The sequence below is a fragment of the Sinocyclocheilus grahami genome, unplaced genomic scaffold (genome assembly GCF_001515645.1).
Source record: "Sinocyclocheilus grahami isolate Dianchi unplaced genomic scaffold, SAMN03320097.WGS_v1.1 scaffold1498.1, whole genome shotgun sequence".
Classification (NCBI taxonomy): domain Eukaryota; kingdom Metazoa; phylum Chordata; class Actinopteri; order Cypriniformes; family Cyprinidae; genus Sinocyclocheilus; species Sinocyclocheilus grahami.
Genome location: NW_015506677.1, coordinates 164577 through 189843, shown reverse-complemented (window position 1 = coordinate 189843; position 25267 = coordinate 164577). Strand labels below are relative to the sequence as shown.

The 25267-nt window shown below is 38.0% G+C and overlaps 1 protein-coding gene and 1 long non-coding RNA gene across 2 annotated transcripts in view; both read left to right on the top strand.

The window, feature by feature from the left end:
* The window catches only part of gnal (guanine nucleotide binding protein (G protein), alpha activating activity polypeptide, olfactory type), a 161480-nt gene that overhangs the window by 127455 nt on the left and 8758 nt on the right, over window positions 1-25267 (top strand). The window contains exons 6-9 of the mRNA XM_016256990.1: window positions 15372-15426; window positions 15505-15578; window positions 20043-20101; window positions 20730-20850. Coding sequence (XP_016112476.1) covers window positions 15372-15426; window positions 15505-15578; window positions 20043-20101; window positions 20730-20850 — 309 coding nt within the window. The remainder of the gene's footprint in view (window positions 1-15371; window positions 15427-15504; window positions 15579-20042; window positions 20102-20729; window positions 20851-25267) is intronic.
* On the top strand, window positions 1742-2555 carry LOC107570733 (uncharacterized). Its single transcript, XR_001607080.1, has 2 exons — window positions 1742-1890; window positions 2441-2555. It is a non-coding gene; the product is annotated as an uncharacterized lncRNA (long non-coding RNA).

Below are 25267 nucleotides of genomic sequence, written 5' to 3'. Positions count from 1 at the left end.
AAAAACATTAAAAATCTTACTGTTCAAAAGCTTTTGACTGGTAGTCTGTGTCATGTTGAAATATATAAATGAACATCACATACCTGGCATTTCCATGTCGACATCAGTCTCTGTTTTCCATGATAACCTACATTATTAACATTATTGTAATGGTCACTGACACTAGTACTAATTTATAGAAATAAAGAACACAATTACCACATAGCACACATATTTTACCATACAGTAAATACATCAAATTAAAGTAACATCTGTAAAATAGTGAATGCACATTTACTCTATAAGATTCTGAATGGAGATGAAAACTGAATGAGACCTGCGTCCCCTTCCTGTGTGAGATGCAGGTGAAGGCAAGAGTGGTGTATTCACAGTCCTAAAAGAATGTTATAAACAATTGTTAGCATTTATTTTTCACAGTACTATATGCATAGGCCTACTTGATGAGAAAACAGAATGCCAATAACAAGGAAACTATATTTTAACACTATCAACCACAAATTAATATTACCATATAGGCGTAATAAAAGGACATTTACTATACAATATACTGTGCACTTACTCAGTATGATTTTCCAGCGAACTTAAAGCTGAACGACACGTGCGTGCCTTTCTTGTGCAAGATGCCAGCAATGCAGCCACAGTCCTAAACGAAAATTGAAACCGTTGATATAGCAATTACCAAAAGATGCATAGCTGATAAGTTGCATCACTGATAAGAATGGACACGCGTAAATGTCTGTCAATGGGTCACTTATTTACAGCTTACTTGATACATTTACACCTCAGATGATCGCGAACTGTGCCACTGTCTTTCATGCTAGTGTTGCTTACACTAACCATGGCGCTGAAGTCGCGCGTTGCTTTTTGTGATAAGCACCGGCTGAGTGCTTCTGTTAAGAGCAATCGGAGCAAAACCAATACTGAATATCGGATCGGCACACCCCTATTTCTGTACCAATCTTTGCAATGATTACAGTGGCAGTGCCCCTGTATGATTTTTCTTGCTGCTATTATCCTGTAGGTTACAGTCATTATGCTTAAAACTGTGGTCTCCCCTATTTAAATATGGGCTATCACTACTGTTGGTTGTTACAATTACCCCACTGTACTGTTTTAAATAGCACCGAGTTCGTCGCTTGTCGATGCAGTTGTTATGTTGTCTAGCACGGCTAGCTTCTGATAGCTATGAGTGCTGAGTCACCGCTTCTATCTTAAGCGCTGCATTAACTGGAATTTTCTATTTGAGTTTCAGCAATTCAGCATTTTCTACTCTTAGGTCCATCACAAGCATGTTCTCGTTCTCATGGACAACACGGCAGCCATGACGTTCATAATCGCCAAGGTGGTTCCTGTTCTCAGCCTCCTCTCACGCTCGCGATGAGCCTCTAGACGTGGGCAGACCAGCACCTCCTATCTGTTGAGCAGTTCTCTCATCTTTTTAAGTGGGAGAACTTGCACAATTGGTGGCTGACTAAATACTTTTTTGCCCCACTGTACATCGAGGCACAGGGCACACACAGCCCTGGTTCTCTGGACCTGAATGGCTAATTTCCTTGATGAGAGATCCCCTCTCAAGTGACCAACTCCGTCTGGTATCCAGCCTATATGGAATCTGTCTGGCTACTCGACAGAGTTTGCCAACGTTAAACTCGCTGTCAGTGTGTCACTGCAAGTGCAAAAGATATTCAGAGATGAGCGCTCTGTTTACTAGACATCTCTACAGTCATAGGTGGGGAACCTTTGAAGATTGTTGCACTTTGAAGGGCCAAGACCCTGTCAACTGCCTGTTTTCAGTAGTTTTGTCTTTGTACAAGAGTGTTCAGATGACAGCTGTACGCCCTCCATGCTCAAGTGTGTGTAGCTGTGATATCAGCATTCATACTGACATTGGTAGTGTAACGGGGCTGACGAGACGTGAGACATGCGGATCCATATGCAAAGCTTTATTTGGAGAAGACAGAGACATGGTCATAAGACAGGCATGGTCAAACAGTGGCAACCAGGAATATGGCGGGCAAGACACAAGAATAATCCTAGGGCTAGTGCAGGTCGACGATCGGCAGACAGAATCAAAAAGGGGCAAGACTAAAGGAGGAATCCAGGAAACCAGGCGAAGATCAAAAACCGGAGAAAACAGGCTAAGGCAGGGAAACGAATGAGGGCTCTGTAGAGTAGCTATCTGGAGATATGCGCTAAACAATACTCGGCAGAGGGAAGGGATCAGAGTGAGTGCTAAATAGTGAGGGAGTGATATGAAACAGCTGGGTGCAATCAGTGTTAACAGCTGTGTGCAATCTGTGCTGAGTGCAATGTGTAATGAATGATGGGATATGTAGTCCGGGGTGATGTGCAACAGTGTGTAGTGCGAGAGTCAATGAAATTGGAAAGGGTGACCTCTGATGGCTAACAGAAGGAAGTTCATGGACCGGATTCGTGACAGGTAGGTTGTCAGTGGGGAGAAATGATGTGATTCGATTTCTATGGGAAGCAAGGCGGATGAACCCTCCTTGGCTGTCAACTACCCCCACTTGGGACCTCGCTTTCATTTAAAAAAACACATCTTCTGTAGAGGACTGCACTGGCAAAAAAGTCTGACTGGAAATCCTCAGAGATACCATATCTCTCCAAGAAGGAACATAGCTGAGAGGATACTGCCTTTTCTAGTATTTTTGACAGAAAAGGGAGATTTTGTCACGGTTATCGGGCCGGTGTGCCTTAGATGGCCACCAGGGTCACTGTGTCTATTGTCTGACCACACCCTTCTTGTTATCTCATTATTGTTTCAGTTACTTCACCTGTGTCTCCCTTGTTACCCTCCTCATTTGTCTCCCTATTTATTCTCCTTTTGTCTGCAGCCCTGTGCTGTTTTGTTGTTTATGTCAGCGTGTCCTGTGGTGTATGTTAGATGTTCTTGTTGCCTTGCCGTGTTGTGCTGTGCCCTGTCCTGGGGTGTATTCCAGAAAGTGGGTTTTGTTGGAAACTCAGAGTTTGTTAACCCCAGAAAAGTAACTCTGGTGTAATTTGAACGGGAGAGGGCGGTCTAACAATATCCCATTCCCGACGGCCATTTAGAACAGCATATCTGCGCTCAGGACTGTTATGCACGTGCTGCACGTATGCTTTAAACATCACACGTTTTATTTGCGTGGTCTGTGCGCAGCATGTGCATAACGATGCTCAGAGCAGGCTGTACCTGTGGTAAATATACGGCCCTCAGACAGAACAGGCAGGTTGTCGATGAGTGACAGAGCAGAATAAGGATGTGCTGTCCTTTTAAGGACGTACAACTCTGTTTTGTTTATATTTTGCTTAGCCTATAATTTTAAATGAAAGATGTCGTATTTATTTATTTTTCTATGCTAACAGAAAAATGTCAAACGAATTTAGTATTTTGACAAGACGAATAAAAATAGCTAATAGGCTATTTATCTAACTTACATTTTGTTTCTCTCTGCGACACTTTTTCCCTATTGTGTTGTCAATATTAAACGAATTGTATCCTGACAAGACGAATAAAAATAGCTAATAGGCTATTTATCTAACTTACATTTTGTTTCTCTCTGCGACACTTTTTCCCTATTGTGTTGTCAATATTAAACGAATTGTATCCTGACAAGACGAATAAAAATAGCTAATAGGCTATTTATCTAACTTACATTTTGTTTCTCTCTGCGACACTTTTTCCCTATTGTGTTGTCAATATTAAACGAATTGTATCCTGACAAGACGAATAAAAATAGCTAATAGGCTATTTATCTAACTTACATTTTGTTTCTCTCTGCGACACTTTTTCCCTATTGTGTTGTCAATATTAAACGAATTGTATCCTGACAAGACGAATAAAAATAAGAAATACAATTTTTGTACAACTTTATTTTCTCTGACACTTTTTTTTTTCCCTACTGTGTTGCTTAAAATAATAAACTCATTTTGTGTCTTAAGATAATTCATATAAATTCAAATCAAAGTCAATAAATTCAAGACTCTTGACAAGACGAATAAAATAACATACAATTTTGTGCAGACTACACTTTTATTTGTCAGCCTATCTCTCTTTCTTTCAGTAGTGGAAAATTAAAGGGGTCATATGATGCGATTTCAATTTTCCTTTCTCTTTAGAGTGTTACAAGCTCTTGGTGCATAAAGAAGATCTGTAAAGTTGCAAAGACTAAAGTCTCAAATCCAAAGAGATATTCTTTATAAAAGTTAAGAGTCAGCCACGCCTACCTAAAATGGCTCGTTCTAACACGCCCCCACACATCTATGTCTCTATGTGGGAAGATTTGCATAATGCCGCCCAAATGTTCACGCAAAGAAAGAAGGCGTAACTTTTATTCTCGCTGTAGTATTGTTGCCGCCGCCATGTCGTGAAGGCGCTGTTTCGTTGTGAAAGTGAAACTACTTTGTTTGGCCTTCCAAAAGAGGATGATATCTGCTTCGTCATGCCTGGAGCTGATCCGTGTTGGTTGCTGAGGAAATACAGCAACTTTGCGCTGTGGATCGCCAGATCGGCTTTTACCGTGAATGAAACTGAGTCCAGCCCGGGGTAGTCACATGTGGTTGCCGCAAGCCTCCTTCGTCGAATCCGCTGTCCGCGCCGTTATCAAACCCGCCGCCTCTGCTCACTCAGCCCGCCGGCTGTTCCTCACGCTAGCCCCTGGCTTCTGCTCACTCTAGGCCACCGTGTGTGATGCTGTGTTTCGTTGTGAAAGTAAGTACGTTTTTTATATTTAAAGCGAGTTTTTTGGGCAGTGTAGAGTAGGGCTTGTTGTTTGTCATTTCTCCGATCACAAATGCAGACATGGTTTTATGTTTACACGGCGTGATGCAACGCGTAAAAAGACTGTACGAGTCATTATAATCCATAATTATGTCCCCACTGAATGCAACGAATGCCTCGTTTATAATGGGTTTTCATGTTTTTGAATCGTCGCTCTGGCCTGACAGGACATCATCACAATATGGCAAGGGGCATAACATTTCCGTCACACGCTTGAGGTATTCGGCCAGTCATAACGCACTGGATAGCTGGCCACTCACATCACACCTTGCTTTTCAGACCGATGAGCTTTGTAAAAATCGATGCGTTTCAGAAAGGTGGGGCATAGAGGAGAAACAATAATGTACAGTATGTGGAAAATAATGTGTTTTTTTTTACCTTAAACCGCATAAACATTTCATTACACCAAATGCACAAAATAATGTTCTTTTTGAGCAACATCATATGACCCCTTTAAATGTGAGATTCTGGAAACGAGATCTAAATTTAGCGGCAACGGTCGGGTCGGGAAGAAAATTATTCTACGTGGACAGCGGATGAACAGAGTGAATATATAATGGGATTATATATTATTATATATTATATAATATATTAGAATTATATATAGAATATATTGCGGAATAGAACCTTGCGGGCGGGAGCGGGACTAAAAAAACAGGCCCGGTCAGACCTCTACTTTCGGCCTCCTCCCCATTTTTAAAGCGTAAGCAATGTTTAAATACCTCGTTCAATTATTCACGCTGCAAAAATTGCTTTTATTGCTGAGATTTTCGCCTTATTTCAAGTACAAATATCTAAAAATTCTTAAATCAAGATGCATTGTCTATATAAGAAAAAATATATACGATATTTAGTCTTGTTTCCTGGGGTAAACAAGTAAAATTTATTGCCAGTGGGGTAAGAAAAATAATCTTAGTGAAAATGGAAACAAGATTATTTTTCTCATCGGACCACTTTCATTTTCATCATGCAGACACTTTAAATGTGACAAAAATGGCATGTATTTTTATGGGGGATCCTGTAGATGAGGAGGCTGCATTAATTCGCGGGGAGTTACATTTAAATCAGAAGAGGATTTAATTTAATTTGATTTAATTTATTTATTTTGCCATATTTATTTGAGCAGTACCATTTTTAAATGACGTTCACTTGATAACATCTTTTTGCGACCTCTAAGTAACCTAATAATTATAATTTCCTTTAGGATTTCCAGTGTGGTTGGATGCATTGATTACACACACATTCTCACCATCGCACCTTCCGAAAATGAAATTGATTACTGTATGGAATGGAAGGATGCCAGATGGAAGAGTAGTACAAGATATATGCCGAAACCACCACCACAGCTGTTAAATAAACACAAATTATTCACTATTTATTTGGTCATCTTTGTTCTACAACTACAAAAGCAACATTCTTTTCCCTATTGGATTTTAATATTGGTATTGTGGCCATCTCCTCTTCATCAACCTGCTGGTGCAGGTTCTCCTCCCATTTTACGAGTCTCTGCCTTCTTGCTGTTGGCTGAATAGAAGTCAAATGTTTTTCATTACCCTAATTAAGAAATGTAGCATGTTGTATTAGAGATCATTTAATTATTTGAAATTTCTGTTTCACATGCTGACAATGCTGTTTCATACATTCAGAGTTATTCACTGTTAAAGAGTTGGATTCTCATGCGAAGCATGGACAAAGATTCAAAAAACAATTTGGACGTATGACGGAGTATTTCTGTGCTAAAAATCGTACTTCCGGGTTCGTATAAGTTTCGGAGAGTTTTTTCAATCGTGGCTCTTCATGACGTCGACGAGGGTGGAACACCTTATATGGGCATTTCTCCACACATCGGCGAGAGCGAGATCGCGCCCATCAACGCGCTTCATCCGGCGGCAGCACTGCCTGGGACTTGCTCGGGAAGAATGTCTCCAAAGAAGTGTGTTTTTGGTTGTAAGGGAAAGATAACTTTGTTCAGCTTCCTAAAGAACCCAGCATTATGTAAACAGTAGATACAGTTTGTTTTTCCGGGGCAGCAACGGAGTTTCACAAGTGTGTTTGTTGAAGAACGTTTTATAAATAAGGCCCAGTTCGAAGCTGGATTTGCTCATCGTTTGATATTGAAAGATGGAGCGGTTCCAGCTATAAAAGATCCCGGTCATGATCTGGACCTGCAGACGGTAAGTGAAACGGCATCAAATGTCTGTTTTGTTGGCATTCGGCGCTCAAGTGCTCGTCACTCTTTAGCTCCGCCCATGGCACGCCTCCAGGAGCTCGACTTTTTCCGGAGAGAATCGTAAAGCTGTATCTTTCTTTTTTAAATATGATAAAACTAAAGACTTTTTGTAGATATGAAGGATGCAGTACTACTCTATAGGTACTCAAGATTAACGTGAGATTGGGTGAAACTGTGTGTGTTATGCCCCCTAATAAAGTCTGTATGGGGCCCTGGTGGCCTGTATATAGTAGCCAGTACAAAAGTCACAGGGGATTTATCATTAACACTTGTTTCTCTGGGTAATGTTATTTGAATCACCATTACTTCAAACCAATTATACTTGAAACCAGAACTCTAAGAAATACTGAAAATATTACTGTAATCTGTAGCAACACTTCCTCCTTTGCCTTTTGGACGCGGCTCATGTTTATAACAGTAATCTTGGGGGTAGACTCATTTAAAATAATGTAATCATCTGGTTTTAGCCAGGTTTCTGTCAAACAGAGCACATCTAAGTTATGATCTGTAATATCATTTACAAAAAGCGCTTTTGTAGAAATTGATCTAATATTCATTAAGACAAGCTTTATCATTTGTTTATCTGTATTATATATCTGTTTTTTATTTGTTGAACATCAATTAAATTGTTACACTTAAATTGTTTTGGATGTTTTTTGTATTTGCTAGTTTGGGGAACAGACAGTCTCTATAGTATGATATCTAGGTGAAAGAGTCTCTGTGTTGAGAGTTAACTGACTTCTGTGACATGAGGCGGCTATCAGATGGTCGGTTTAGCCAGTCTATCTGCTTCCTGACCTGGGCCCCAATTAGTCAAGTACAAACTCTAAAACTGCCATATTTCTAGAGAGAAGAGCGTCACCACCCCTGGAGGGATAGAGAACAGGTCAGGTCTGCACCAAAAACTCGTCCAATTGTCTATGAAACCTGTTATTCTGCGGGCACCACTTAGACATCCAGCCATTGAGTGACGACAGTCTGCTGTGTATCTCGTCACCACGGTAAGCAGGAAGGGGACCAGAGCATATTACCATGTCTGACATCGTACTTGCAAGTTCACACACCTCTGTAATATTATTTTTAGTGATCTCCGACTGGCGAAGTCGGACATCATTAGCGCTGGCGTTGATAACAATCTTACTGAATTTACGTGTAGCATTAGCCAGCACTTTTAAATTTGCCAAGATGTCAGGCGCTCTGGCTCCCAGTAAGCATTGGACTATGGTGGCTGGTGTCTCTATTTTCACGTTCCGTACAATAGAATCACCAATAACAAGGGCTCTTTCAACCGGTTTCTCAGTAGGTGCATCACTGAGTAGGGAGAACCTGTTTAATGTTTTGATCGGAATGGAAGAGCAGTGTTTTGTCCCACGACTATGCCACCTCACAGTCATCCAGTCATCCTGCTGTGGGGGCTCTGCAACCGGAACCGAACAATGTACGGGACTCGCTAAGCTAGTTGCATCCAAAGCCGTATCTAAGACCCTCACATTCTTACTATCCTCATTAAAGTTTGGATGCGTGTCTCTAGTTCTGAAACCATCTCTGTCTGCCTAACTATTTCGTTGCATTTATCACATGTGAATCCCTCATGGCTGACAGAGAAAGATACACTATACATGTGGCAAGAGTGGACTTTGCTGTTCCGATGAGCATGAGCAGTATATGAATGGAGCAGTCACATGGGCCGCAAGCGACTGAGCGGAGCACACACACGCATAGAGTGGGATAACACACACAAGTGAATCCTGAGCGGTGAACTCCTTTTTGGCAGCCGGAATTTCTGTGCATCTCTAATTATTGGCGGCATTAGAAATGGATATTATATAATAGCTGCTTTTTTGAACATTTTAGCAATTTAAAAATATAAAAAAATGATTTTTTACTCGGCACCCCTGCTCTCGACAGACCCCGGTTGGGAAACACTGTTCTAAATAATTCCGCGAGTGGGCTTGAGGAAGTGACGTCGCCTGCGTCTGCGCAGTGCGACCTGATGCAGCCCCTGAAGCGAGTCACAGGAAACAGAAATACTACAAAATAATATTAACGAGACGAAATAACGTTATAACATTTCGTTTCGTCTTGTTTTGGTCAACGAAAATGAAGAGACATTTTAGCGTAGTTTTTATTTTGTAAGCCACATTTCGTCTCGTTTTTATTCATCAACGATATTGCATTATACATTTAATTATCGTCATCGTCACATGACCAGCATTTTCGTCTCGTCTCGTTTTCGTCACGTGATAAAGGTTCGTTGACGACTATATTTAGTCATAATTTTTGTTGAGGAAAGCAACACTAGTGGCAAGCAGTGCAAGTGACAATAAAAGGAGAACCCATTACTCACCGTGATTGTTGAATGATTCCGACTTACCACAGTTGTTTGATGAACTCATGAAAACGTAGCGAGAGAGAAAAGAAACGGAACGAGAGAGAGAGAAAAAGAAACAGTAGGCGCGAATAACAGGCTAACGGAATGCAAACGCGCTGCACTTACGGTTTGAAAAGCAAACGTTATCAAATTAGTATGCTAGGTAATGTCAGAAGTATGGTGATAATTAAGTTATAGTTTAGCAGTTTAAACAACAGAAAGTGATAGTAAGATAGAGATTCCAACAGAAAAACAAAGCTACACAGAGCTACAATCGTAAAACACTCAGTAGCACAGCAGAAAGGAAGAGGAGTGTCAGCGCTGTTAATGCAGTGTCAGATGCCGAGAGCCTGTAGGTTATTTTTTTAACTTTCACTTTGTATAATTGACTAAGGTTAAAACGTTCACCGGCATAACAAGTTTGCACATTGCTTAATATCAGCCTTCATGGTTTAAAACTGAAATATTTCCAATATTGCGACGTAACAAACCCTAGGTCTAGGACCTAGGACTAGCGGTTCACGGTGGAGCCCTGAAAGCATGTGAAAGTCTGTGTTTTTTTTTTTTTTTTGCAAAGGTCGGTTTATTCTAATATTGTATATAATTGCAATTGTTTTTCGATAAGCGCTCGCTGTTCACTTTCAATTTCACGATCACGTGTACTCTGTGTAAAGGGAGCACATTTTACAAGATCAGATATTTGTCAATGAGATCAGGATCTGTTGAGCAGCAAATCCTCCAGCATGGTCTTGTCAGTCATCTCTCCTTACTCTCCACCCGTGATCAGTCAAATCTGACTCCTGCAGCTCGTGTTGGATGCAGGGTTGTCAAGTCCATGTTTTTTTTTGTTTTTTTTTTCTTCCAAAGAATTTGGCTACTTTTAAACTGTTTAGGTGGGTTGATTTCCCCCCTTGAAAAAAAACCTTTTGGTTAAAGGTTTGAAATATTGCATAAATTACAGTTGACTAAAAATGCTTATATTGAAACATTTTGCATTCTACGTATGATAAATCTTAGCTAAATGTTAAGTTTTGTGAAAGGGCCACTGGTAGGAAGCCTTTGAACTCTGTTTATGATCAATGTATATAACAGTGACCATAAAATATGTATTTTAGGTATGGAAATGACATATTTTGATATTTGGGATTTGGCCATTGCATTATTTTGGGATGTTTTTGACTGTCATGGTCTAGTTTTGAGATGCAGACCTGGCAACCTTGGCTGTATTGAGCAGAGCAGACACTTCCAGTTTATTGTAGCGTACGTTTTCCAGCTGAACTAAATTATTTATTTTCAAAAAAGCAAAATGACAGTAGCGGTCGCGTTGGGAAAGTCATGTAATCAGTGTATGACCAAACACTGTAAACACCTGTTTAGCCTATGTAACTCCATCATTGTTGGTATGTGCCAAGAATGCGGGATGGCGGGACCGGCGCTAAATTTTTTTGACCACCCATTCCCACCCGCAGTAAAAGTAAAACCGCCCACTCCCACGAGATTTGCGTTGGGTCCCATGGGACCCGCGGGATCCCAATCTCAATGCATCCCTACTGCACCTATCTTTAGTGAAGCAGCACAGAGAGCCACTTCTGGGATGCCTTGGCTGGTATAAATACAAGCATTGACTAGAGTGGCCGCAATCAGCTCCGGTGGCTGTGTCGGAGCCGTAATGCAGCGCAGACGTGTGCAGTGATGTGCAGACCAGCTCTAAAGTCACTGAATCTTCTGTTAAAAATGAACCATCCATTCATCATATCATCATGCAAAACTAAGAATTAGATTACTTGTGATGTGACAATCGGGTGCGGGTAGGGGCGGATATCTAAATCAGAGAAAAATATAGCTGCGGGTGGGTTGATGGTGGATAAATGATTAAAAGCAGTGGATTCAGGTGACATTTGAGCTGATCTGCGCATTTCTAGTCACCAGATCTCAATTCAGTAGAGCACCTTTGGGAGCAACTGTATGATACTATCATGTTAATGGGATAGTTCACCCAAAAATGAAAATTACTTCATGATTTACTCACCCTCAAGCCATCCTAGGTGTATATGACTTTCTTCTTTTAGACGAATCCAATCGGAATTATATAAAAAAATGTCCTGGCTCTTCCAAGCTTTATAATGGCAGTGAATGGGTGTTATTGTTCAATAGTCCAAAAGAAGTCCAATAAAGTGCCTCCATCATCATAAAAAGTGGCCGCACTGCTCTGAGGGGTTAATAAAAGCCTCCTGAAGCGTATCGATGTTTTTGTAATAAAAATATCCATATTTAAAACTTTATAAGCTGTAATCTTTAGCTTCCACTAACTGTCATACACACATTCACAATAGAACGCAGTTCCAGTGGATGACGTAGGCATAGAGTGTCACGGGCCGGTCAGGAAAGCACACCGTGTAAACAAAGGGTCTGGGTCCAGATGCAGGTGAAAACTTCTTTATTCAAAACCGGAAGGCCAACAAGGCAAAACAAAAACAGGTCTAGGGACGACGAACACTATTACATTACACAATACAGCCAGGCCGAGTGGTGAGTGAGAGGAAAAGATATAGTCAGTGAAGACGGGGCACAGCTGAGGGTGAGTGTGATGAGTGAGTGACTGTGGAGTTTGGGGGAATTAGTGTAATGAGTGTATGGGGTTTGGGGAATGGGAGTCCGGGAGCTGGCGCCCTCTGGAGGAGAGAGGGAGAACACCAGACGCCAGACCCTGACATAGAGTAAGTGCCAGTGAGAAGTGACGAACGCGGAAGCGCAGAGAGAGCAAACACTGTTCGCGAATTAGAAGTACAAAAGGAGGATTTGTAAAGAAAAATGTTGGAAGATTTCGATATAAGCCAAGAGGTGACTGGATTTCCTTTGCTAAACAAAGAAAACTTTCAGCCCGACACTAGCAAGGTGTAACTAATAAAGTGGCTAGTGAATGCATGTCCATTAAATCTTTTGTCTAGCTGACTTTTCCACGCCTGGAAACCATCATTTTAAATGTTCATTGCACATTGTTTTTATCTGTGTGTATTTTACGCATCATTTTGCATGTAGGCCTCTCCATTTGTAGCGGCCATTCAAAAGGTGGAAATATTGATTGATACTTCCCCTTTAGCATGACGGGGCCACTAGGGATGGGCGATATCTTATCGTTTGCAATATACCGGTAAAAATTCTCCACACGATAAGAATTCGTCTTCCCGCGACAATAACGATAAAGTCTAGTTGTTGGCATATTTCTGTGTGAGACTGTGTGGAGTGACGTGAAGGAAGGCGGACGTGAAATTGAGCAGCTCCTTCTACAATCTGCAACAGGTTTGGATGGGGCTTTACAGTGCGACAAAAATCGGTCTGAGCCTTGAGTAAATGTACTACAGCAGCACGTGTGCGACAGTTTTACATGTGGGAGTAATTTACAAACCTGTTATCCAACAAAGATATTTTAATTTATTGACATGCTTTTTCTCCATATTAACTTCATAACATAGTCGAGTGTTTGAAATAACTTATTTTTGTATCTTATTTAACTTATCAGACGTGGTTTCGTATCACAGAATAAGGCAGAAATCATACTATTTTATAGCATTATATACAGTGATAAAGGCTATATCGATTAGTATTGCATTATAAATATACTTTATCCTTCAGGGCTCTACAGTGCGACCATTTCAGTCGCATTTGTGACTGAAAACTACTGCGTGCGACTATGAAATAATATTTAGGAGCACCTGTGCGACTGACCTGATCAGCATATTTGTGTTTGCGCTGAGGGAGCTTCAAAGGTTCTAATATACGTACGTGTTTCTGCAGCGTTGAGTAATGCATCACAGACATATCCTCTCATTATAACAAACACAGTGTTGACGGTGTGTAAATAAGATATTCATTGTGCAGTGTAGAGAGCTTCGTCGATTATAACGGAGTTTTGTGAGATCGGGATAAACTAAGATGAGTGACCGCTTTTAATGATTATTAAGGGAGTTTGCAAATGTGATATTGATTTAATACAACAGTTCATTAAACAAGAAGTTAATATTAAGTGACTTATATTGTATGACAACAACACAATTGCCATATTTTGCTCTATTTCAACAACAAAAATTGTTTTTTAAAAAAAGTAACAGCTGAGCCGCTGCGCATCTCCATTCAAACACAGCGGTGTTTCGTTTATGAATGAACTGCGTTTTTAAACGAATCTAGTGAGTCAATGATTCAATTACCCATTCATAAAGAAAGTCATGTACTTCGTTCCTGAATGATTCAGCTGTTCGAACGAATCAATTGAATGAATGATTCAGTGATAAAATCAGTGACTTGACGCTTCCTTCTGGCAGTTTGTTTAATTTTTAAAGCATCTTTTCTGTTATTTAAATCATTTCTATTTTCAAAATGTTATATTTAAAATATTAACCTCAACATGAATTTATGAATATAATTGCACTCATGCGACCTCCAAGCCTCATTAAACGTCTGAAAATACACATACAAGCCACTTGTGTGTTCTTCTATGCCACCTCTGTAGCACAAATGTATTTCTTAAATACTGATTTCATTTTATTGGTAACTTATTCTTATTCTACTTCTTTTTCTACTTGTTTTTATTCTGTTGTTTTAATTAGAAATGTTAAAAAGCTTATAAATATATTTGATTTTGACATAAAAGATGACATACTTTTAATAAAGTTAGAAAAATGCCATTACAAAGGTAAAAACAAAATCCCCTATAAATCACCTATCACCTCGTAACGGGAAGGTTAATGTTTTTTATCAGAATTTTTGATTACTGATTAGAAGGTGCTCCTAAATTTTTGACCGTGCTCCTAAATTTTTTTAATTAGGAGCACAAGCTCTCCTAAAAAGAAAAGGATCCGTAAAGCCCTGTCCTTATAAAAAATACCCAAGATTGCTTGAAGAACACAGATATCATATTTTTGTGCAATCGCATGTTTATTGTCTTCAGGTTTCCTCAGTTAAAATGTCTTTATCTGCGTTTTAGTCAGCTACAGCGATCACTGGATACTTTTTCCTGGAGCATTACTTCTACTATGCATATGTGGAGTTTCTGTGCAAGGGCGCCCTCCGGCTTCCAGTATGAATTAAACAGTCATTACATTACGTGTGTACTCAGTAATGCTCACAACACCCTATTTTAGGTAAAAATAGGAAAGATAATACTTTTCTCTAAAGAAACAGGAGTCCCTAAATTATCGGCATTGATATCGTTATCGCAACAAATATCAGAAATTATCGTGATATATTTTTAAGCCCATATCGCCCATCCCTAGGGGCCACCCTTTTATTAAAGGTCATCCTAACTTCACTGTGCTGCTATAGTCAACCAGGTCAACTATATAGTGAACAGTCATCTCTCCTTACTCTACACTCGTGATGACACTGACAATATGCCTTACAAATGTATCGTTCAGCCCAAAATGACTGTATAAAACATCAGACCAAAAGGCTTCATTGACCCAAAACAGCATGAAAACAAAAAAAAACAAAAAAATCTAATCAAAAAAGTATCTAATAAGCTTGCAGTACTCACCGCATAACCTTTACAGTTGCAAAAGATATGTAAAATGTTGTTGTCCAGTCCAAGTTTGGAGGCAAGGAAACAGGGCTAAAGTGATCTGTGCTAGAGCTCCACCTGGAGGCCAACACTGACACAAACCATAGTTGGTAAACCGTGCAGAAGGTTTTAGATTGTCACTTTAATTGTCTGGTGTATGTCTATGTGTCATCCACACACATTTACACTTAATCAAATACATATTTAACCCGCTTCCGACACACACACACACACAAGTCTGTTCAAGTCAATCAGAGCAATGCATAATGTAAAACCAATAAAAAATTACATAATTTCATGAGAAACACAAATCACACTAAATTTTCTTTGAATGTCAGATGTGATAAACATTTATCATACAGTTTATTTAGTTAATCTTATTATAGTATTATTGTAATCATAGTGTATTTTAATTTGTCTTTGAACTTTTTTTCAGCTTCCTGGACAGAATTGAGTCTGTACGACAGGGTGACTATACACCAACAGACCAGGTGAGGGCGCTGTCACACTAGATTTATTATTATTAATGATCTGCATCATTAAATTGAGAGTTTGTCAATTTCTTCCAGGATTTGCTGAGGTGCCGTGTTTTGACTTCAGGGATTTTTGAAACTCGATTTCAAGTAGACAAAGTCAACTTTCAGTAAGTCAGCTTTTTTATATAATATATTTACGTAGAAGTAAAGCATTTTAATCTACTGTAGGCTCCAAATGAATTGTATTTTATTTTAATCCCAGCAATAAAGTTTTACATTTAAAAATTTAAAGCCAGGACATAAAATGAATATATGTACGAATCTGCACATTCCTTAGCAATTGTTTGGCATTAACCATGTAAAGTTCTTACAGTGTAAAACGGTATATTTTCCTTAAACCATGCTAAAAAACATGGATCATCAGGTTTTGTTCATGTCTGCTTGAATTCTGCAGTCATTAAAGCAAATGGGGCACATATCAAATACAGACATTTTCAAACCCATATTACCCATAGTTCAACAATGCAATGACATTGTTATGCGAGTGATATAAATTGTGTATTTAATGAACGACTTTGTTCAAATTCTGCTTGCATCTGTGCTTATTATGTTGTATTTTGATCAGTTGTATCAGTTTTGTCAGTTGTAGCAAACATCTCTTCTTTTTAAAGGCAAAAAAAACAATTGTAATTAATATAACACAATCCACATTTCATATCTTAGTAATGACCTCTTAGGAAAATACATTCTATAACACAGCGATTTTTTTGAAAGATGTAGTGCATTGCTCAGTTAGGCTTCAGAATTGATATGGACACATTTGTTGGTACCCTTACAGTTCATTAAAAATGCTTCATTCCTCCTGGAAACTAATGAAATTAAAAGCAATTGCCTCACATATATCTGCATTCCTTTGGTATGTCATAGAGCAATGCAAAGAAAGCATGAAAATAGATAAATTATTGCTTATTCTACGGATACTGTATATTCAAAAATGGTCAGAACAGATTTATTTATTTTTTAGGTTCCCCTAGAAAAGATCGGATTATAGGAATGTTTTAACAAACTGCTTTACTTAATTAGTATCACACATGACTTCAATGTTTTAATCTGTCATTCGGCATATTTAAAAGGAGAAATGTAGGCACTATCTTGATTGCTATCATTGTGTGCACCACGCTGTACACATGGACCAGAGAAAGCAAAGGAGAGAGTTGTTTGAGGAAATCAGAAAGCATGTGAAGAATGGTAAAGGTTAAAATACCATTTCCAAGCAGCTTTATTTTATCTGAGCCATTTTATTTTGTTTTATTTAAAATATTCTGTTGAGTCAAAAATTCTGTTGAATCAGTGGGTTCTGCACTCTTGCGAAAGTCCCATTAAACTAAAAAAAGCTGCTATATCTCTAAGATTGGCAACAATGTTGTAGTGATTTCAATGTAAGATAGCCTCACACGGGGCACCACAAAATGTCGAGATTTTAGATCTAAGTAGCACCACAAGTATTATGGCTTTGGGCTTAAATATTAAAGGGGTCATATGATGCGATTTGAAGTTTTCCTTTCTCTTTGGAGTGTTACAAGCTGATTGTGCATAGAGAAGATCCCTGCAGTTGCAAAGACTAAAGTCTCAAAACCAAAGAGATATTCTTTATCAAAGTTGAGACTCTGCCACGCCCCCCTAAAACGGCTCGTTCTAACACGCCCCCACATATCTACCTCACTATGTGGAAATATTTGCATAATGGCGCCCAAATGTGCACGCAAAGAAAGAAGGCGTGGTTTCAGTAATCGCAGTTAGTGTTGAAGCAGCCATGTCAGGGAGACGCTGTGTGTTTCTAGACGAACGCAAAAGCACTTTATTTGGCCTTTCAGAAAGTAGATGCATTTAGAAATCTTTAAGATTACTTACAACAGAACAGCAGTGCATTTTATGGATGATCATTTCGTGAGCCTAGGAAGGGGCGTTACATTTCCGACGAGTGCTTGCGGTGTTCGGGCCAATCACAATGCACTGGGTCAGCTGGCCAATCAGAGCAGACTGCGCTTATCTGAAGGAGGGAAATTGTAGAAAACTAAGCGTTTGAGAGAGACGGGGCATAGAGGACCTACAATAATGTACAATATTTTAAAAAATAATGTGTTTTTTGAACATTAAAGCATGTCAACATATTCTGTTACACCAAATACACAAAATAATGATCTTTAAAAAAGCATCATATGACCCCTTTAATGTTTAGTTTTGGTCACACTATTTTACGGGGGACCAGCCAGGAATTTCACCTTGACAGTAAAGAACAGTCATGAAAGATTGTTGAATAAATAAGAATTACAGTACATAAATTGGAGGAAGTTGTAGTTTGACCAATCTGAAGGATTTTAGAGATATTGTTAACTTGTAGAGCCTCTTACTGTTTTATCAACACAAAGAAGACACAATTATAATAAAAGAAGTTTTATTAACAAAAGGATAGATAAGAGTAACTAACAACTACTAAAAGTTCCTGAGTGGGGGTTACTGTATGTTAATGTTACCCCACTTCTCCACAAGTAGTGTTGTTTTATCTGAAAGCAAAATGGCATCCTTTTAACTCATCAGAAGCTTGTTGTAAATGGAAACCTCTGACAAATTTGTCAGAGCACAAACACAAATACACAAGGGATTCTTTGAAAGCAGTAAGTCGGTACTTTGTAAATGGTTGTTTTACATAACTAATAATAAAATAAACAAAACTAAATAAAACATTGCTTCATATACATTGCTCAAAAAATTTTAAGGAACACTTAGTCATCACAGTATAACACTAAGTCAGTTTAACTTCAGTAATATCAGTCTGTCAAGTTATGAAGCATAAGTGATTGTGAATCTGTTTAACCTGCTTTGGTGCGAATGAGAGTGACAACAGCATTGGAGAAGCAACAGCAAGACAACCCCCAAAAAGGGAGTGGTTTTGCAGGTGGTTGCCACAGACAGTTGCTCTCTCTTTATCCTTTTTGACTTATTTGTCTCTAGTTTTGTGTTTTGTTATGATCCTTGTCACTCCTTGTAGAATGAGGCAGTACCTGCAACCAAATCAGTTTACACAGGTACACTAGCTCCTCCAGGATGGCGCATCCAAATGTGCCGTCGCAAGGAGGTTTGGTGTGTCTCAAAGCACAGTTTCAAGAGCATGGAGGAGATACCAGGAGATGGGCCATTACACAAGGGGAGTTGGGCAAAGCCACTGAAGGGTAACAACCCAGCAAACAGGACCAGTATCTTGAGGAACAGGAGGAGCAATGCCAGAGCCCTACAAAATGACCTCCAGCAGGCTACTGGTGTGCATGTTTCTGAAGAAACTATCAGAAACAGACTCAATAAGGGTGGCATGAGAGCCCGACATCCTCTAGTGGGACCTGTGCTCACAGCCCAGCACCATGCCACTGGATTGGCATTTACCAGAGAATGTCAGAATTGGCAAGCCCACCTCTGGTGCCCAGTTCTCTTCATGGATGAGAGCAGGTTCACATTGAGCACATGTGACAGAAGTGAAAGATTCTGGAGATGCCCTGGAGAATGTAATGCTGCCTGCAACATCATCCAGCGTGACCGGTTTGGCGGTAGGTCACCGATGATCTGGGGAAAAATACCCTTGTAGGGTCACACAGACCTCCTTGTGCTAGCCAAAAGTACCATTACTGCTGTTAGGTAACAGGATGAAGTCCTCAAAGACATTATCAGACCTTACGCTGGTGCAGTGGACTCTGGGTTTCTCCTGGTGCATGACAGTGCCTGCCCTCATGTGGCCGGAGTTTGTAGGCAGTGGATAACGAAGGTATTGAATCCATTGACTGGCTATCACATTCCCTCAAACCTGAATCCAATTGAGAATCTCTGGGACATTATTGGAGCATCCGAAGCCGGCAAGTAGCATGTGGGGGCCATACAATCTACTGATTTACATTGAGTTGCTGTGATGAAATTCATGCAAGTTAGATCATCCTGTAATTTATTTATTAATTTTTTGTTATTTATGAATTTTTGAACTTAGATTTTCTGTGTGTTTTTGAATCCAGGCCTTAATGGGTTGATGATTTTGTCATTTAATTCTTAACAAATTACAGTGTATATACAAGTAAAGATTTTCAGCGTGAATATTTTGTTAATGGTGATTCATGGTGGGGCAATGGTTAGAGAGTCGGACTTGTAACCCAAAGGTCATGGGTTCGAGTCTCAATACCGGCAGAGATAGTAGGTGGGGGTGAGTGAACAAAATTCAGTTCTGCTGTAGAGCAGCTCTAAAAAGAAGACAATAGTAAACAGTAAATTTTTCCGGTAAAGTCAGTTCATCATTGATTCGGTGATGTCATCGTCCAGCTCAATTCAGTTCTCTTCAAATAGTGTCTGTGGAATCAAGTCGACAGTATTGCCAAAAATTAGGTGTCCCCAACTAAGCAAGACAAAGGTGACGGTGGCAAGAAAAAAAAGGATAAAAGCATTTACACTAGTATTCTCAGATATTTGGTCCCCACTATATTTCTATAATTGATCTAATGATTCATATCTAGATTCAGTTACTACATTTATATAAATACTTATTTGTTAAGTTGTTATACAGAAACATTTCTTATTTCTTTCTCCCTGTGTGTCAGTATGTTTGATGTGGGTGGTCAGAGAGATGAAAGAAGGAAATGGATTCAGTGCTTTAATGGTGAGCTTGCAGATTTGCATTTTTTTTGTCTGTAAACAAATTCACAAAACCTGTTTTGTTGTTGATATATCTGAAAGTGACTAATGGTATTTAAGTTAAAGGGTTAGTTCACCCAAAATGAACATTGTGTCATCATTTACTCACCCTCAAAACACACACACACACAACTTAAACCTTCATAACACAAATCCATATGAATCAAGCAGTTTAATCTTTAGTCTTGTGAAGAAATTAAGTTTCTTTATATTATGAACAGAATACATATGGTAAATGCAGAAACTTGTGCGTGCTATTCTTGCTGTGGTAGTCAGTGTTATCAATATTACACAGTGTTCGGCCATACACCAATTACATTACTTGCCCAGTGTCCCCACCGTTGTTTTGCCTTGAGTGCACATGTTTTGCATGTGTGAAGCACAAAAACCAGTGAGGTTTGTTCTAGTGTGTTTCCGTGCTTACCTTGTGTGTATGTATGTCATTCATTCTTCAAATGTAAATAAAATAAATAAATGTTTGGAATGACACGAAGGTGAGCAAATGATGACAATTTCATTTTTTGGGTGAACTATCACCCACACTAAAAGTGTGTGTTTGGTGATAATATATCTCTTCCTGTTTATAATCACAGATGTGACCGCCATCATCTTTGTGGCAGCCAGTAGCAGTTATAACATGGTCATAAGGGAAGACAACAGCACTAACCGGCTGCGCGAGTCTCTTGATCTGTTCCGCAGCATCTGGACTAACAGGTTACACAGTTATGCTGTTTCTTGGGATTTCTCAGTTCCCATCCCAAGTGCTACAAAAGTTACCTTAAAATACTTCTATGCGTCTGTAAAAGTATAACGGACAATTATTGTTATTAGAGTTTGGTGATAAGGCTGGGCAATGTGTTGGATGTTTTCAATGATTTTTATGGCAAAATTACTTACTATTACTATGATTTTAGAGCACTTTTTGCATATGTATATTAGGGCTGTCGAGGGAGTAACATTTTTAATCGAATTAATTACGATTACGATTAATCTTAATTCATCGCAAATTAATCACACAATAATTTGGGCTGAGAAATTACCCCCAGAAGATAATTTAAAGTCATTATTGTGTTAAATGAGAAAAGCAGTGTATAGACATTACAAAAATGTAGCTTTAGAAAAAAAACATGTTTTTATTGAACATATAATTTATTACACAAACTGTAAAGGCTACAATGTGGCCATAACATTGTTTTCAGAAGCTGCATCTGAAGTAGCATTTAGGTTTATGTACACAAACTGTTCAGCATTAACATGAATGCATTCACACTTTAATCCGAATTGCATACATAATGCTATGAATATAATGCTATAAATTAATGGGTTTCAAAAATTGTGAAATTATAATTTTTTTTTAAATAACGATAACATGATATTATAAATATGAAGCTAAAAACACCAGTAGGTGGCAAGTCTTAATAATATAATAGTCTTAAGTAAATCATTCAGTCATTTGTTCAGCTGATTCATTAAAACTGCTGATTCATTCAGAAACAAAGCAAGTGACTGTCTTAATGAGTGGGTCACTGAATCATTGGCTCACTCAGTTCATTCAAAATCATGGATTCATTCTTGAAACACCGCTGTTTGTTGCTCAGAGATGCAGTTCTACTGTGGATTTGTTTGGAACTATTTTTGTTGGCAAAATTGAGCAAAAAGAGGCAATACTGTTATTATTATGTCTAAAATGTAACACAACGGGGGTTATGCACAACAAAATTCCTCATTCTGTAAAACAGGTCGTGTCTCTTCCGGTTCAGGTCTTCTGTATATGCTTCATTAAATAAGGATCTCTTTTACTCAAGAAGCCTTCAAAGGGCATACCAAAGATAATTATAACTGATGTCCATCCCATATGTACGACAGTGTTTTAGAGCCACGTTAAAAAATAAAAATAAAACATTTAAGATTACGAGATTAAACTCATAATATATTTTGAGAAAAATTCAAAATTACGTGAATAAAGTCGAAATATTTTGAGAATAAAGTTGAAATATACTGAGAATAAAGTCAAAATTACGAGAATAGTGAAAATATTTTAAGAATAAAGTCGAAATTACGAGAATAAAGTCGAAATAATTTGAGAGTACGAGAATTGAGTCATAGCAATTGCGAGATTAAAGTTATAATATTTTGAGACCTATAGCCTATATTACGCATGCAAATTGCCAAGATCGGGAGCACCGGGAGAAATTCCGGTGGTCTGGCAACTGATTTGATTATATGTGGGATTATTAGCTGAAATCATACCATGTGTCACAGGGACAGTATGCTTGGAAATAATATTTCACGTCTTCAAATGCATTCATTTGTATTATGCCAGCCATCCAATAATAGCAATAAGCTTTGTGCTTTTGGAACTTTTAATATAAAACAAATTCTCAGCTTTCAAATTGTTTCAAATTTAAACTGTCAGTTAAATAGCGAAATTCAAACAATATGGCTTACAATAATGTGTTTTTCACGCTCTTTAATGTGGCGTGACCGATCGCAGTTTAAGCGGTCGGTGTGAATCAATCATCTTTTCGTTAATGAGACATTCTTTCATTAAATTATACTACATTTATTCTCAAAATATTTAAACTTTATTCTCGTATTGCTACGATTTTATTCTTGTAATTTTTACATAATTATCAAAATATTACGACTTTAATCTTGTAATCTTAGAGTTTTTTAAAAAAAATTAACGTGGCACTAAAAAGCCGTTGTACATATGCAGATAGATATCTTGATATCTTATTTTTCTTCTTCTCATTAACACTCTAATATTAAAAAATGTAATAAAACACTAACAATAAAAACAACTTTAAAAGTCCATAGATTTCACCATCAGTTTATACCGCTGTAAACACTTTCTCCAACAAGTGGTGATACCTGTTTTTCGGTTTGGTTAGGTGACGTTTGACATATACCCTATATTAACTTCTTGTTTATAGAACTATTGTGAAAAATGAATAGCACATTTGCAATCATGCAGATATTATACATGTATGCGTAGGACAAAAAAACCCATACAGAGGCATTATTTGCCCTCATATCTTGAACTCAAGGGGCATGTAACTGCGTTCTAATAGGCTGCATCACGCAGTCATCATTATGCATTGTGTTCATCACTAAGCAACTGCATGCAATATAAGTTGGTGTACAGGTCTGGGTACGTTAAATACTGAAAGAATTTTAACAAGTTATTTTTTCCATAATTAAACTGCACCAAATTAACATGTTAAATGGACAGTCCTCGTATTTCCAAAATAAAATTGTAAGTATCACATATAGAAAAAAATATAGCAAAAATACCTATATGCATAGGCAGAGTTTCACATTTTTGCCTGGGGGGGGGGGCACCTTTAGTTATTTATTTATTTATTTATTTACATATGGGCCATTCTACAGAATTGGTGCAAACTGCTGTCCTACAGCCAAAAAACACATTTAAAAAGCATTTAAGTATTCAATGTATTAAGCATCCTTCTATTCTCTATTGAAACCCACAATAATATTATTAATATATTAATATACTTAATATAATATAATTATATTATATTAAGTATTAGTAAGCTTAATATCTATATATATATATATTTCATTAATAATCATCATTTATTGGGTACTTTCAATTGGGAGGTGGCTGTCCCAAACCCTAACACCTAATTTTTAATTTATTTAATTATTTTTTCCCCGTTGTTTTTTAAAATATCTTTGATTCTTTTAAAAAGTGAAGTTTTGAGGTTAATGTGCTCAAAAGTCTGAAAAATCGATGTGTTTCTGCAATTAAGCACACTTTTTTGGGAGTTATAATTTTTATGTGTGTACAACTTTTCAAAACTCTGCTAGCCAACCATGTGCTGATTAGCATCTTTGAGTATCTAAAATTGTCACTACCGAAACATTTGGTGGAGTTTCGGTAGTGACATCTTTTTTTTTTTTTGGGGTGTCATCCCATAAAATTGTCACTAAATACAACAAATCTCCTAAATTACACTTACACTCAAATATTGTTAAAAATTTAACTGTTATTGATTTACCTCTGAATTTTTTTTATAAAATAGCAAAAAATATATTTACAATGTAGATGCAAGCAAAATCTTAATAGGTCAATATAACCTTTCTAATTAAATTATTATTACCGTGTTTCGGTAGTGACAAATTTGGGGAGAGGACAAATATTCCAAAACTTTCTGAAAATACAATATGAGAATTAACTGTGCAATTACTAGAAATGTCTACCTTGGATATTATACAATTTGCATACATACAAATTTTGGGGAAAAAAATAAAATAAATTTAAGACGATTTTAACTAGACTTTGGACCAATTCTGTAGAATGGCCCACATACCATATTTTCTATATTTCAATTATTTATAGCCTATATAATTTCTTCATTTAAAATACATTTAAAATTAACAATGACTGGTAGGCTATACAAAGAGTGGAATAAAAACTTAGATCTTCTTATACCTAGAAGAATCCGCCTCTTTTGCTGGGTCAGTATAAGCGGCAGTAGAATAAATATGGGAAGTGTCAGAGTTAGAGACCTTCACTCTTTTAGTTGTGGGTTTATAAAAAAAACGACAAATATCCATTTTGTTTATTTAGCATATCTCTGCAGACTAAAGCGGGAACAGAACGAGAAGAGAGTCCACTCACGCAATACTTTTAGATTCGCTAGTTGCGAGAGTATAAAAACATTAATTTTAAATGATACCATGGTCTGTCTGAATACTCTATTCTGATTGGCTGGCAGGTATGCATTTAAACCGTTTAATGCACAGGTAGTTCCAAGTCAGTTTAATCACCGTTCTATATTAATGTGCTGCTTTAATTGATGCACACACACCACTCGCACATAAACACAGTGAGAAGGGAGAGAGGTCGGAGATCGCAGATCACACACACACACAAAAACTTATTGTCAGCTCTGCCCTGCTACTTTCATTAATAAAATACCCTAGATACTAGAACGCTACATTATATTTCTCAGCCAGGAGGGGGTAAAATCACTGTTTTTGAAGTAACTAAACCACTTCATTGTTTGTAGAGAGATGCACAGACACACACAACTGTCATCTCTCTCTCTCTCTCTCTCTCTCTCTCTCTTTCTCTCTCTTCCTTTGTCCTTCCTTCATATCA